We start from the raw sequence: 14,115 nt of genomic DNA, 5'->3' as shown, positions 1-14,115 counted from the left end.
GTTGGGCATAGCATGTGTGTTTTTGTTTTTTTCACCTCACTTCGTTATTATTGTTCATTTATTCGTTGGCTGGAAATTAGAACAGAATTTCCAAATAGTTTTGAAACAAATCTTTGCGCTTTTCCACAAAAGACAGAAAGTGAAAGTAAAGGCCGATTGGAGGAGGCTCATTCTTGCGCTGCAGATGGTCTGTTTAACTGTTTTCTCGCTTGTGAAGCGTTCAGTTTTTTCCACTTACAAAGTCCGCCATGTACACGGCAAATGCGCCATGGCGCAACGCAACTGACTCTTAAAGAGAATGAGAGATGAGACTCTAATTGGTTTATTCTCAAAACACACCCATAACTCATTAAGAGAATAAACTCAACCCTGTAGACCGGTGCAAAGCATATTTTTTTGTCCTTAAAATATCAAAAGTGGATTCAGATATGCCCTTAATGCTTTTGTGCCTTGAGCTTCAGACTTTGCGCCTAGATCATTAAAATAATTAATAGTTGTCTTAAAAGTCTTAAATTTGACTTGTAACCTGAATAAACCCTGTTTTAAGGTCACCTGAAGTGATTTGAAATGTCTCAATGAAATATCAAGAGAGGGTGGGACATAGTGTAGTTCCTCCTCTTTTTGTTTTATCACTGATCTGCCTGTGAAAGTGGCTGAGCTCAAACGCAACAAATGTGAAGCATCTTGAAGGGGGTGGGGCATGTCAGATATTAGAAAGCATTTGATTGATTAAGATTTGATGAGAAACTGAAGTATGATGTGACGTGAATAAAAACGCTGACCCATTTAAATGGAAGTGACAAACTACAAGTTTACATGTTTATATCTATTCTATATCTTCTAAACTTGAATTTTGTCACTGTTTTAATGTATGCACTAGCTTGTTGATATTCTAAAAACGAACAATACTGAAACTAATATCTAAAAAAACCTTTTAAATTTCAACTGACCTTTAAGTCTTTATGAAAAGACAAACAAAGCAGTGTGCAGCTATTTTTATTTAATAGACAACAAATAGCCAAACAGTTTTGGAATATGAGCAAATAAATGAAGTTTTATGAACAGCTGGTTTTGCATCTATAATAATTGCTAGTCCAATCAGAAGTCATTGCTAGACCAATCAGTTGCATTCTAGCCTCCAATAAATAAACCTATTCGTCCTACCTTCCTTATATTCTTTTTGAAGAATCCCCCCATCTCCACCCTTCCTCCTTTACCAAGGTGAGCTCTTGAGACCTACCTGATCTTGCACGCCCTGTCATGCTACATGACCAGGCGGGAGCCCTGGGCTCAAGTATCTCCAAGCATCTCCAAGCTCAGGGTTCTCTCCTGTGACAGCATGCCAAATCTCCAAATTGAATCCAGCAATAGCTAAGTGTTAACTCCTGAAAAATGCTTGTTGGAAATACCTGGATGTGCATAATTGTAAAAAAAAAAATGAGGATGAAAACACTTATGCACACAATAGAGTAGGATAAACTTTTTAATTTGATGAACAAAAACGTGCATAAACTTAAATGAAAATACATTTGCCGAATAAATTCCAGCATGTTTATCAGTAAACAGATCAGTTATTTCATTAATGAACAAACCAGCGGACTGTCCACATTGTAATCTGACATGTTGGTGCGGTCTTTCTAAATTCCATCTGCCAAAGTCTGTCGTCAAAGTGGTTGTATTACCTCCCGGAACTGTATTGCAATCCCAAAGAGCATCTCAGACCTCCAGAAGTCAACGCACTTAATTACATTTCATCTTCTGAGGTATTAAAGACCCACAGTGACTTCTCCTAACCAGCAAATCCTTTTAATGTTTGATGCCAGTTTATCAGGAAGTGACAAATTAGTTGAATTTTTGAATGGAAACTAGAGCTGCACAATTAATCGTAAAAAGATCACGATCTCGATTCTACCCCCTAGACCAGTGTTTCTCAACTGGTGGGTCGCTGGAACATTTTCTGTGGGTCACGGAGTGTGTGGTCAAAAAAACCAACAAAGTTTAATTTTTTACTTATTTGGCTTGTACCAGACTTTTATTTCGAAATTCGTGCGCGACAACCATGATGTTTGACATCTGAAATTTAATTTCATTACAGCAACAAATATGTCATAGCGCAAGTACCACCCTGAATATGCAAAGTATGGATTTACATATATTGACGAAAAAAAGACCTAAAGCCTCAGTGTCATATGTAGTGAGGTGCTCTCAAAAGAGAGCATGAAACCTTCTAAATTAAAACAACATTTAGAAACCAGAAAACATGTTTCATTAACAGTTCAGTTTAGTTCATAGTAAGTGAACATTTCCTAATCACTGTTTACAGTATATATATAATATTTTTATAATTTGATCCATTTTGTTAAATGACAGCTGTAAAATAGTGTTTATTTGTAAGTCTCTGTGAATGTCTTGATTTTTTTGTCACTACTTTTGTTTGTTAACAAATAAATACAAATGAATGAAAATTCCTTAACTTATATTATAGTTCCTAAAAATTTGGGTCGCGGCTTGATGACCATGTAAAAATGTGGGTCCCATGGCCAAACCAGTTAAGAACCCCTGCCCTAGACGATCTTAATCCAGCACTTCTACAATTCTTTCAATCATATTTACAAGTTCCGGAGAGAAGCAACGGTGGCAGCAAAAGTCTTCACATTGTTTTACCATACGTTGTTCAGCAATGTGGACACCTCCAAATGGTGTTGAAAGAGTCACATGCTGTATTAATAAGATATAATTCATCCCAAAAATGTAATTTCTGTCTTCATGTAATGTATTTGCGACCGCAAAATCAGAAGTGATGTGAGCTGACCGTCAGCTGTTACCACAGTGACTCCGGGGGTGCGTGTTCGGGCCTCTGAATGAAGTCTACTTTAGTAAACAGAACCTGCATAAGCTGTAAATTACAGTTAATAAAGTTGTAAATAACATTCAGTTTGTGGCACAGAGTGATCGTTTGGGAGCAACATGGGAAGTGAACCGCTCTTAGCAGTGAAAATGAAACCGAAAGCGAACACAGTATTGAAAGATGTAGCTGGCTGATTCCAGCCCAAAAAGTATCCAAAACCTGCCGAAATGCAAAAACACCGCCCCAGGCTTCTGTATTCACGAAAATCATGTCAGTGAGAGATTTTAAGCAGGAAATTACAGATTCCATATGTCTCATACACAATAATTCAACATCAGACTTATCATCAGCATGACCAGGACAAATCTAAAGTCTGTTCAAGTCTATACAAAATTTAGCATTTTAACCAACAGTACAGCTACACAAAGCCTATTGCTGTTTAACTACATGTTTAAGAATAACAATAATAGCCCACTCATGTTAACCTTTATTTTGCATCTACAGAATCGTGAGAAAATCGTCATCTTTATTATAGGCAAAAAAAATTGCGATTCTCATTTTAGCCAGAATCGTGCAGCTCTCATGGAAACTGTGCTTTATTCACAAATGTTTTATGCAATATTCCAGTTTTGTACATCCTTTAATGGAAACTATTGATGAACAGAAGCTAAAGGGGCAATGGTGTAGAATTTGTGGAGTTTTTCCCATCGTCATATTGAGAACTATTGGAATAACAAAGTTGTGTATGTTGCAGGATAATTTATAGTGCAACGTTCTCTTATCCGTCAAAAGATCAAGAGTAATTTGAGTTCTCAATTGGCAGATGCAGTAATGAAGTTATTTGTTGATTTTCACAGACAGAGGTTGAAGAAGGTGAGAAAGAAGGAGGCCAAGCAGCGCTGGGACGACCGGCACTGGTCTCAGAAGAAGCTGGATGAGATGACCGACAGAGACTGGAGAATCTTCAGAGAGGATTACAGCATCACAACCAAAGGAGGGAAGATCCCCAACCCTATCCGCAACTGGAAGGAGTATTCACTGCCCCCACACATTCTGGAGGTCATCGAAAAGTGTGGATATAAGGTCTGTCATTCATTCACTTGGTCTAAAATATCAAATCAAATCAAATCACTTTTATTGTGACATCATCAGCAGCATGTGTGCTATGATGAGTGAAAGCTTAGGTGCTGGCTCCAGACAGTAAAAAATACAGATAGTGCAAATACAACGACAGTGCAAAATATAACAGCATACTCCCAAAAAAAAAAAAAAACAGAACAGCGATATGTGCAATGAATAGGTGTCCAAATAGTTGTTGTAGGCAGTACTGTTTCAAGTATGGATTGGTTATAGTGCAGTGCATGCTACATATTAATGGTGTGCAGTGAGGGGTATGGAAGAGTTTGTGTTGGGTGTGTTAAGTGTTCATCAGCCTGATAGTCTGAGGGAAGAAACTTTCCTTCAGCTGGCTAGTGCGTGATCAGATGCTGCGGAACCGTCTGCCTGAAGGTAGCAGAGTGAAAAGTCAATGGCTTGTGTGGCTGGAGTTGCTGATAATTCTCTTGGCTTTCCTCATTCACCACCTGGTGTAGATGTCGTGGAGGGAGGGAAGCTCACCTCCTACTACGCGTCCAGCAGTTTGCACAATCCTATGTAGACCTTTGCGATTGCTGCTGGTGCTATTTCCATACTGAATGGGCTCTACACTTATATATGCAGTTGAAGTCAGAATTATTTGCCCTCTTGAATTATTAGCTCCTGTATATTTTTTCCCCAATTTCTTTTTAAGGGAGAGCCGTTTTTTCCCCACACATTTCTAAACATAATAGTTTTAATAACTCGTTTCCAATAATTGATTTATTTTATCTTTGCCCAGATGACAGTAAATTATATTTTACTAGATATTTTGCATGATACTAGTATCATGTCAGCTAGTCAGCTTAAAGTGAGATTTAAAGGCTTAACTACATGGTATCTTGGGGGTCTTAAAAAGTCTTAAAATGTCTTACATTTCAAAAACAGAATTTTAGGTCCTAAAAAGTTTTAAATATACCAAAATATTGTTTTTAGGTCTTAAATCTCTCTTTTTAACAAGTCTTAATTTTATAACTAATCTGGCCAACATCTATACAATCACAAACAATCCATCTCAATAAAACTTTGAACTTTTGTTTAAGATTGTAATTTTTTACTCTATTTGCCATAATAGTTTAATTATTATCCTTAAAATTACATTTGTTTAAAAGTTTAAAAGTTCCTCGTATATTTACTGCTGAGGACACTGACCCAGGCAGACTGTTGTGCATACATTTAATTTATTATTGTTATTAAAACATTGTTATTGTTATTAAAACAGTCTTTTTTTTATTATTTTAAAGAAAGTTTATGTTGTAAAAAGTTTGTTTGCAACTAGAGCTTGCTTGTTTTGACATAATATTTAAAATATTTTGCTAAAAAATATGTAAAATTATAAAACTTTTCATTAATAAATTATTATTGTATTATTAAATGTATTAAATTACATAAATATCTATAAATGTATATAAAAAATATAGGGCAAATAAAATAATTTTCCATCTGGGCCATTCGATAAACTCCTTCTTAAGTCTAAAATTTCATTAATGGTCTTAATGTCTTAAAGTCTTAAAAGTAACTTGGTGAAACCTGCAGAAGCCCTGTTAATCAGGTTAACTAGGCAAGTGAGGGTAATTCGGAAAATCATTATATAACGATGGTTTGTTCTGTTGAGAATTGAAAACTAATAAGTCATAAGGGGGCTAAAAATAAAAAAAATAAAACAAATAAGACTATCCAAAAGAAACAAATATTATCCAAATTACTGTGGAAATTTCCTTGCTCCATGAAATATCCTTTGAGATATATTCGAAAAAGAATAAATATTTCAAAAGATGGCTAATAATTTTGCCCTCAACTGTAAATGTTTTTTACATGTTTTTCCAGGATCCCACACCCATCCAGAGGCAGGCCATTCCTATTGGTTTACAGAACCGTGACATCATCGGTGTGGCTGAGACTGGTAGCGGTAAAACCGCCGCCTTCCTCATTCCCTTACTGGTCTGGATCACCACTCTACCCAAGATTGACAGGCAAGAACTGGCTTTTCTCTCTCACACTTTTATGGTTTTGTGGAATCAGATCACTAATAAAAACGATTGGATTTGTTACTGTAGGATTGAGGACTCTGATCAGGGACCATACGCCATTATTCTGGCTCCGACTCGTGAGCTGGCGCAGCAGATCGAGGAGGAGACTATTAAATTCGGCAAACCGCTAGGCATCCGAACTGTAGCTGTGATCGGTGGAATATCCAGAGAGGATCAGGGCTTCAGACTTAGGATGGGTTGTGAGGTGAGAGTGAAATCTCATCAACCATTTCATTTATATATTGCTATTGGTTACTTAGTGATAATTCATTTCATAATAGTTTTTGTGCTGTTGTCAGGGTTATTGTAGTTAACTAAAACAATAAAACGAAATAAAATATAACACTTATTATTAAAAACTTGTTTGAGCTAGTTTACAAGTAAAAGTTATTTTCATTTCGCTTAATTTGCTCCGCTAAAATAACTTAAAACTAAATTGAATCAAAGCCTTTATAAAAAGAACAATATCTAATAAAATATTTTCTGTTTCTTTAATTCACTAAAGTTCATTTATATACACATGTCTACTTTAATGTTTTAAATAGCTTTTGGGAAAATAAAATATCAAAATTTGGGTGAAATAATGTTTCCCAACACAATGTACAGCATAAAGGATATATCCATATAAAAATTAAACACTTTTTCTGGTCTGTATTTGTTTTTATACAGATATTAAATGTATTTTAAAATATTATGAACTTATTGATTAAATTGGCTCAAATGCAGTGGTTTAAAGAAGAATGGTTGTATAAAAATATTAAGAAATTACAATTAATTAGTATTTTGGGGCCAAACAGTTATTCTCAGAGTATTTTAAAAGGTGGTGATTTAATGATTAAATGATTGTTCTAGAAATGCTTGACAAATTGCTTGCAGTATATACTACATATTACACTGAATGCGATTTTAGTTGCTGTGTTTTGTAAATCATGGTCAAATTCGAACATTATTTTGTAATTTCTTGATAATCATACATTTTTTATTAATAAAACAGGACACATTATAATATATAGGAACAAGGTTAAAGCTATGCTACACTTTTTGTCTTTAACACAAAACTGACATATACAAAAGTAATAAATCTTTGAATTAAAAACTAAAATTGTAAATACATTTAGAAAGTATTCTAAAACAAAAATGGAACTGAATTGCAGCTGTAGATCTGATGTTTTTCTTCCTCGCTCCCAGATTGTCATAGCAACACCTGGTCGTTTGATCGACGTGTTGGAGAACCGATACCTCGTCCTGAGCAGATGCACATATGTGGTACTGGATGAAGCCGACAGAATGATTGACATGGGCTTCGAACCCGACGTCCAGAAGATTCTGGAGTACATTCCTGTGACCAATCAGAAACCAGACACAGATGACGCAGAGGACCCTGAAAAGATGATGCAGAACTTTGAGTCCGGCAAACACAAATACAGACAGGTAACCGATAACTCAGCCATTGTGGTTTAAATAAGGTCATATCTAACTTTAAAGGTCCCATAAAGTGCATTTTTATTCGACGTTTGTCACTGTCTTGGAGCCCACTAGCTTATTATATCTTAAAACTTAATAATACTGATGTTAACATCTAATAAGCGTTATTTTATTTTCATGGGACCTTTAAACTCGTGTTGCTCACTTTAATATACGCTCACTGGCCACTTTAACGGGTACAACTTGCTTGAATGCTCTTGGAACCCCATTTAGCTTTAGAAATACCTTACTTTTACATGGATTAGAGTTGTGTGATTATTCTCTTACTCCTGACATCAACAAGCCATTTTCACTGCCCATAGCTGGATATTTACTGTTTTTAAAAACAATTCTTTGTAAACTTTAAAGATGGTTACGCACAAATCTCAGTGGATCAGCAGGTTTTATTTAAATGCTTAGACCAACAACCATGCTATGCTAAAAATGGGCCACTTGTTAGGTACACCTTACTAGTACCGGTATTAGACGCCCTTTTAGCCTTCATAACTCACTTAATCCTTTGTGACAAAGACACTGAAAATATTCTTATAATATCAGAGATTTTGGTCCATATTGACATGATAGCATCACGTATTGCTGCAGATTTGTCGGCTGCACATGCATGAAGTGAATCTCGTGTTCCACCACATCCCAAAGGTGCTCAATTTGATTGAGTTCTGGTGACTGTGGAGGCCATTTGAGTACACTAAACTCATTTTCATGTTCAAGAAGCCAGTTTGAGATGATTTGCGCTTTATGACATGGTGTGATATCTTGCTGGAACTAGCCATCAGAAGATTGGTACACTGTGATCATAAAGGGATGGATATGGTTAGCAACAATACTCGTGCTGTGACATTGACACGATACTCAATATGTACTAATGTGCCCAAAGTGTGCCAAGAAATTAGCTAGACACTATGTTCTTAAAGGGATGGGCATGGTCAGCAACAATATTCTGAGGTAGGCGGAGGCGTTTACACTATACTCAATTGGTACTAATGGGCCAAAACTGTGCCAAGAAAATATCCCCCACACTATTACACCACCACCAGCAACCTGAACCGTTGATATAAGACAGGATAGACCTTACATAATTACTGTATTTATATAGAGTTTTTATGATTTATGATAATCTTTTTGTCATCAAAAACAGAATAATTTTACTTATTTAGGGAAAAAGTCAGTGTAATTTAATGTAAACTTCTTTCTCCCGAAGTTGAAAACAAAAAAATACTTTTACTATTTTAAATATGTAAATAATTCTTTAGATATTTGGACTGAAAACGAGACAAAGCAAAGTAAGAAAAGCTTTTTTTGCATTGTGTTTATTTAATTTCTCTACCTAAATACTGTAACGACTCCCCTGAGGTCCATCAAATAGAGCTATTAAACTATCTTGAGAAACCGTAATAAAATATCAATGTTTATTGCAGAAATTGTAAAAATTCCCTAGTTCAAAGTCACTCAACTCCTATTTATTCCAAGTTCCGATGCTTGAGCAGATCATCTTGACCACGTCTACATGGCTAAATGCATTGAGTTGCTGCTATTTGATTGGCTAATTAGAAATTTTGATTAAAATAAATTGTCTACTAAGTGTAATAAATTCGCAAGCGTCCTTTCTGTTGCTTTCTTTTATGTTTCATTTTCCTAAATGTCTTTGTATTGCATGAGATTGTATCATATTATATCTCTTGTGTTTCAGACGGTCATGTTTACGGCTACTATGCCTCCTGCAGTGGAGCGTCTGGCCAGAAGTTACCTCCGTCGGCCGGCGGTGGTGTACATCGGCTCTGCAGGCAAACCCCACGAGAGGGTGGAGCAGAAGGTCATCCTCATGTCCGAGGGTGAAAAGAGGTCAGAACACGTTAACCCATCATTTGTCGAAATGAGTAGTTTTTATTCAAGCGCACTTTGTCCAAAAAATGTTCTTCAGTTTTTAATTGACAAATGTTTTCTTGTGGCGAACAGGAAGAAGCTTCTGGAAGTTTTGGCAAGTGGCTTCGAGCCGCCCATCATCATCTTCGTTAACCAAAAGAAGGGTTGCGATGTGCTTGCTAAATCTCTGGAGAAGATGGGAGTGAGTACACTGTGTTAAGTGCTGTCTGTAATGCTTTACAGGAGTAAATTCTTAAAATTTGTTGTTTTGCTTCTTGATTCTGATTGGTGGAGCTGCAATTGAAGTTGCTGTAACATACTTTACACACATAGAGCTGTAATTGTTGAAATGAATGTTGAATTTGAATGTATAATTGTGAAATGAAGACATGGTTTACATTGAATGTGTAACAGCTTGGCAGTTTTAGGCACTCTGCTTCACAACATGCCCAACAACATTCCTTAGATGTTATAAACTTACTGTAAACCGTGGCTTCGAAATGCTTATTGGTGATGAAGGGGTGGGACCCATGATCTGGAAACAGAGCTTACCGCTACCTAGGCAGTTTTTTGGGACACCATAGCAGCATTTTTTTTATGTCAAGATGGCAAAAAATGCTATCTTCCTAGGCGCATAATGTTTAAAAAGCCAACCAATCTGATTTTGATATTAAAGATGTACATAATAATAGCAAACAGCCATATTTAGACAGACTTGGTAAGCAAATCTATGAGAGCTGCAAATTCAGGAAGAAAATGGACATCTGCCTGTTATAGCTCAACGTAGATCGTGAAGCATTACTAAATAAAATACAACTTTTTTAAAAGAGATTTTATGACATACTGACCTGCTGGTAATTAATCAGTGACTCAATCTTTCTTTTTTCCCCTCTTCTGCAGTACAATGCTTGCACACTTCACGGTGGTAAAGGTCAGGAACAGAGAGAGTTCGCTCTTTCCAACCTGAAGGCCGGAGCCAAAGACATCCTGGTGGCCACAGATGTGGCAGGCAGAGGAATCGACATTCAGGACGTCTCGATGGTCTTAAACTACGACATGGCCAAGAACATCGAGGGTGAGTTTAACATCATCTCTGCCACTTTTTTCATAAAGCAGAACTCGTGGTCATATTTTCTCATCAATTTGACCGTAGGACTGGGTGATGCTATGATAATGGTAATTATTGCAATATTTTTTTTAACTGTTTCAATTGAATGTGAACAATGAGGAAGGTCCTACATGACTGAAACGTTTGTATGACTCTTGTTGGTTTTTATTGGACACATCAAGTATATTATCCATTTCATTAATTTAGTTTTTGTTTATTTATTTTTTTGCTCTTCATTGGATTCTGTTATTGACAATGGTCTTGCATGTGAAATAAATAAAGCGCAATATCCTCTTTTTTCTATTTTAAGCATTAAACAGAACTTTTCATCCATATTTTAAACTGGGGTTAATGATGAAATTTTGATAATTATGAAAATATAATTTTTCTTTGTTTAAAAAAAAAAAGTTGAAAACTATACTGTCATTCTAATGTAGTACTAAGGAAACTTTGCAGCAGATGCAATGATATTAAGCACTGCCTGAAAATTAACTAACTTCCATATTCCAGTTCAAATAGCTACGGTTCAGGATTAGGGATGCAACGATTAACTGATTTCACTACTAACAGTGCTTTAATTCGTCTCAGTTAATTAATTGTAAAAGCTTCACAACATCGCGTTTCTGTTGCACGCAAAGAACTGGTGCAACTAAACAAAGCTATGCTAACTGGACTCATGGCACCTGGCTTGTGCGTAGTCATGCATTCATACCTTTGCGTGCTGTTTGTGTTGCTTTGCAACAACACTTCTGAAACGCTAGCTGGCAGTAGGTTTTTATGTTCCTCTGTGTCGAGTTTCTTCACAGGTGTTTTGTTTTTTCTGAACGCTACAAGTAGTTAAAACTTGCTCATTTAGAGGCAGGAACCAACAGAAGTGCAACAACTTTAATTGTAAATTAAACAGAAAAGAAAAGTTTGCATCTGGAGCTCTTCCACGGGACTCGGCGTTTGTAAACGCTCGCTCCAACGGGCTTGCGGCTCTCAGCACCGGCCACACTCATCACCGCTAAACCGACCAATCAAAGAGCTTGCGCTACGCGTCGTTGCGACGTGTAGTCACATTTTTCGAGAGCCCAGACATGGCAAGAGCTATGCAACTGCGCAAAGGCTGCGTCAAACCATATGCATACGCCTGAAATAGAAGTATAAGGGGCCAATCACACTGAACGTGATTTTCCGTTCTAAAAACGCAAGGCGCACCACACTGCCTTTTTTGTTGAAAAAAAAAAAAGAAGCGTGGTGTACCTTTTAAGCTGGGTATAGTGCACGAGTGTTGCTGTTAATATTGGTATAACTTTAATATTTATTAATATTGTGATATTCAAAATTTGTTAGTCAGACACCACTGGACAACTCAAAACAGCAACCACTAGTCTCTCCTTCATCTTCAAAAATCTCTGTAGTCGTCTTGACAACACAAACACTGCAGTCACCTCAACGGAAACCCCGCCTCTGCTTTTATTTGATTAGAGGATGAAAAGTGACGTCACGCTTTTTTTCACTCAGAGTTGACTTTTTTTCAACTGCGAGCGCACAGTGTGCAACTGCAAAAACGCGATGCGCAGAAAGCAGTTAAAACGCAAGGCGCGCAAGGTGCATAAACAGCACGTAAAACACTCATAGGCGTTAGCAAACCATTTAAAAAAGGCCCCTTTCAACGCACAGGGTTCATACACATTTTTACTATAAAAATTCCATGACTTTTCCAGAACTTTCAAGTCAATTTTCATGATCTAATGTTCATGTAATGTCTACATATACTCGGTAAATAATAAGAAATGTTTAAATTTATTACAGCATATCATAAAAGTTTACATTTATTCTTATATCTATATAAAATAGATGCTTAAACAGCATTAATGAGAACAAGAAAAGAAAAGAAGTAAAAACAACTACCCTCCATTCCAACATACAGATATTTTTCAGACTAATTTTAGATAATCTTAATAGTTTGTTAAACTAGTAATAGTTGGATAAAACTACTACTACTGAAAAGCCGCGATCACACTGCACTTTTCGATCCATAGACTTCCTTTCATAGGCATGCGAATGTGGCAGACCAGAAACGCAAGCCCGTGCGACAAGTTTCACATGTCACTGCATTCGAAAGTTCAAGCTTGGTGAATTCTTACTTGTGAAATCGCATCATGTGATTGCGTTAGTTCGATAAAAGATAATTTAAAATAAGAAATTTAAAATATGGAGCAATCGCTCACTTTTATTTATCTCTAATCATATTGTTTAACCCCGGCCCTTTTTTGCAGCGCCGTACAAAATAATTTTGCAAGCACTAGTGTTGTAGCTATGGACAAAAATGTCTGCTAAATGACTGAATGTCAATGTCCTTTCCATGATTTTCCCAAAACTTTATGGGTTTTTCTGTTTTTTTAAAACTTTCCAGACGTGGAAAATGCCATGTCAAAATTCCATGATTTTTCCAGAATGAGAGTATAGTTCCTACTAGGAACTTCCTAGCCATATCGGCCTAGAAAACAGCAACAACTTAGTATGCGATGTAACTACAGAAGAGTTCAGCTTTAAATAGGAAATAATCAAAACTCTTTGGTCATTTTTGAGTGAGATGCTAAAGATCTAATCAGATTCAATGATCTATGCTAAGCTAAGCTAAAACTGCTCTTACCAGACCCGGAGATTGGCTGAATGAATTAAAAAATGGTAACAATTCAACTCTAGGGGAGTTTTAAAAAGTGCAGTGTTCCTAAAGGCTTTCCTTCACTCATTCTTACTCTATAGATGAATCGGTAACTTGAACTCTTTTCTCCAGACTATATCCATCGTATTGGCCGAACGGGTCGTGCTGGAAAGAGTGGTGTGGCGATGACCTTCCTGACCAAAGAGGACTCGTCTGTGTTCTACGACCTGAAACAGGCCATCTTAGAGAGCCCAGTGTCCACCTGCCCGCCAGAGCTGGCAAATCACCCAGATGCTCAGCACAAGCCTGGCACCATCCTCACCAAGAAGAGGAGAGAGGAGACCATCTTTGCTTGATCCGCGTTATTTACACACATTACTTGTTTTCATTTGTACATGTTGTGACATTTGTGCTGTTTTACTGCTCCAGATTTTCTATATCCAAGTTTATCAGAAAAAAACAGTAAACCATGAGATCGTACATTACACTTTTCTTGACAGATAAACCAGGGGCCTGTTCCATGGATTAGCTGGCTATCCAGTTAAATGTATTAAGTTTGCACCAATTTTGAGTTTTAGGCAACGTGAAGGCAGCTTGACTTCAGTCATTTTGTTGACGTGTTATTATGGAGCAGCTGATATGAGATGAGCTACCATAAACCCAGAATTGGTGCAAACTAAACTGAAACTTAATTGGCTTGCCAGTTATTCCGGCTTTATGGTGCAACCCCAAGATGTAGATGTCTGTGATAAAACTGTAGTAGAGAGAAATCAATCCCTTGGTTTTGTTAAGATGGACAGATAGTCAAATGTTAAACTGTAGAACAGCCCATCTCTTTTCTTTTTTTTTTTTACACAGGAGATATAATGTTTGTGATTTTTAAATTGTGTAAAACCAATACCAATTCAAGAATGCATCTGTAGATACTGCATTTCAGTCAGAGGATGAGTAAAAATGTTCATTCGGTATGGATTATTAATAAAGTCCTTAGACTGAC

General features: G+C 36.6%; 1 protein-coding gene across 2 annotated transcripts in view; it reads left to right on the top strand.

Annotated features, from left to right (window-relative positions):
• ddx23 (DEAD (Asp-Glu-Ala-Asp) box polypeptide 23) overlaps positions 1-14,115 on the top strand; it is a 27,067-nt gene extending 12,952 nt beyond the window's left edge. The window contains exons 10-17 of one of the 2 annotated variants that reach the window (XM_087305258.1): positions 3,706-3,931; positions 5,810-5,955; positions 6,040-6,217; positions 7,201-7,443; positions 9,185-9,336; positions 9,451-9,559; positions 10,258-10,432; positions 13,251-14,115. In XM_087305258.1, the coding sequence (XP_087161384.1) occupies positions 3,706-3,931; positions 5,810-5,955; positions 6,040-6,217; positions 7,201-7,443; positions 9,185-9,336; positions 9,451-9,559; positions 10,258-10,432; positions 13,251-13,474 (1,453 nt within the window). In that variant the 3' untranslated portion in view covers positions 13,475-14,115. 2 annotated transcript variants of the gene reach the window in all.

This window comes from Danio rerio, chromosome 23 (genome assembly GCF_052040795.2).
Source record: "Danio rerio strain M-AB ecotype USA chromosome 23, GRCz13ab, whole genome shotgun sequence".
NCBI classification, from domain to species: Eukaryota; Metazoa; Chordata; class Actinopteri; order Cypriniformes; family Danionidae; genus Danio; species Danio rerio.
Note: the sequence above shows the minus strand (reverse complement) of the source record. Positions and strands in the feature narration are given on the sequence as shown.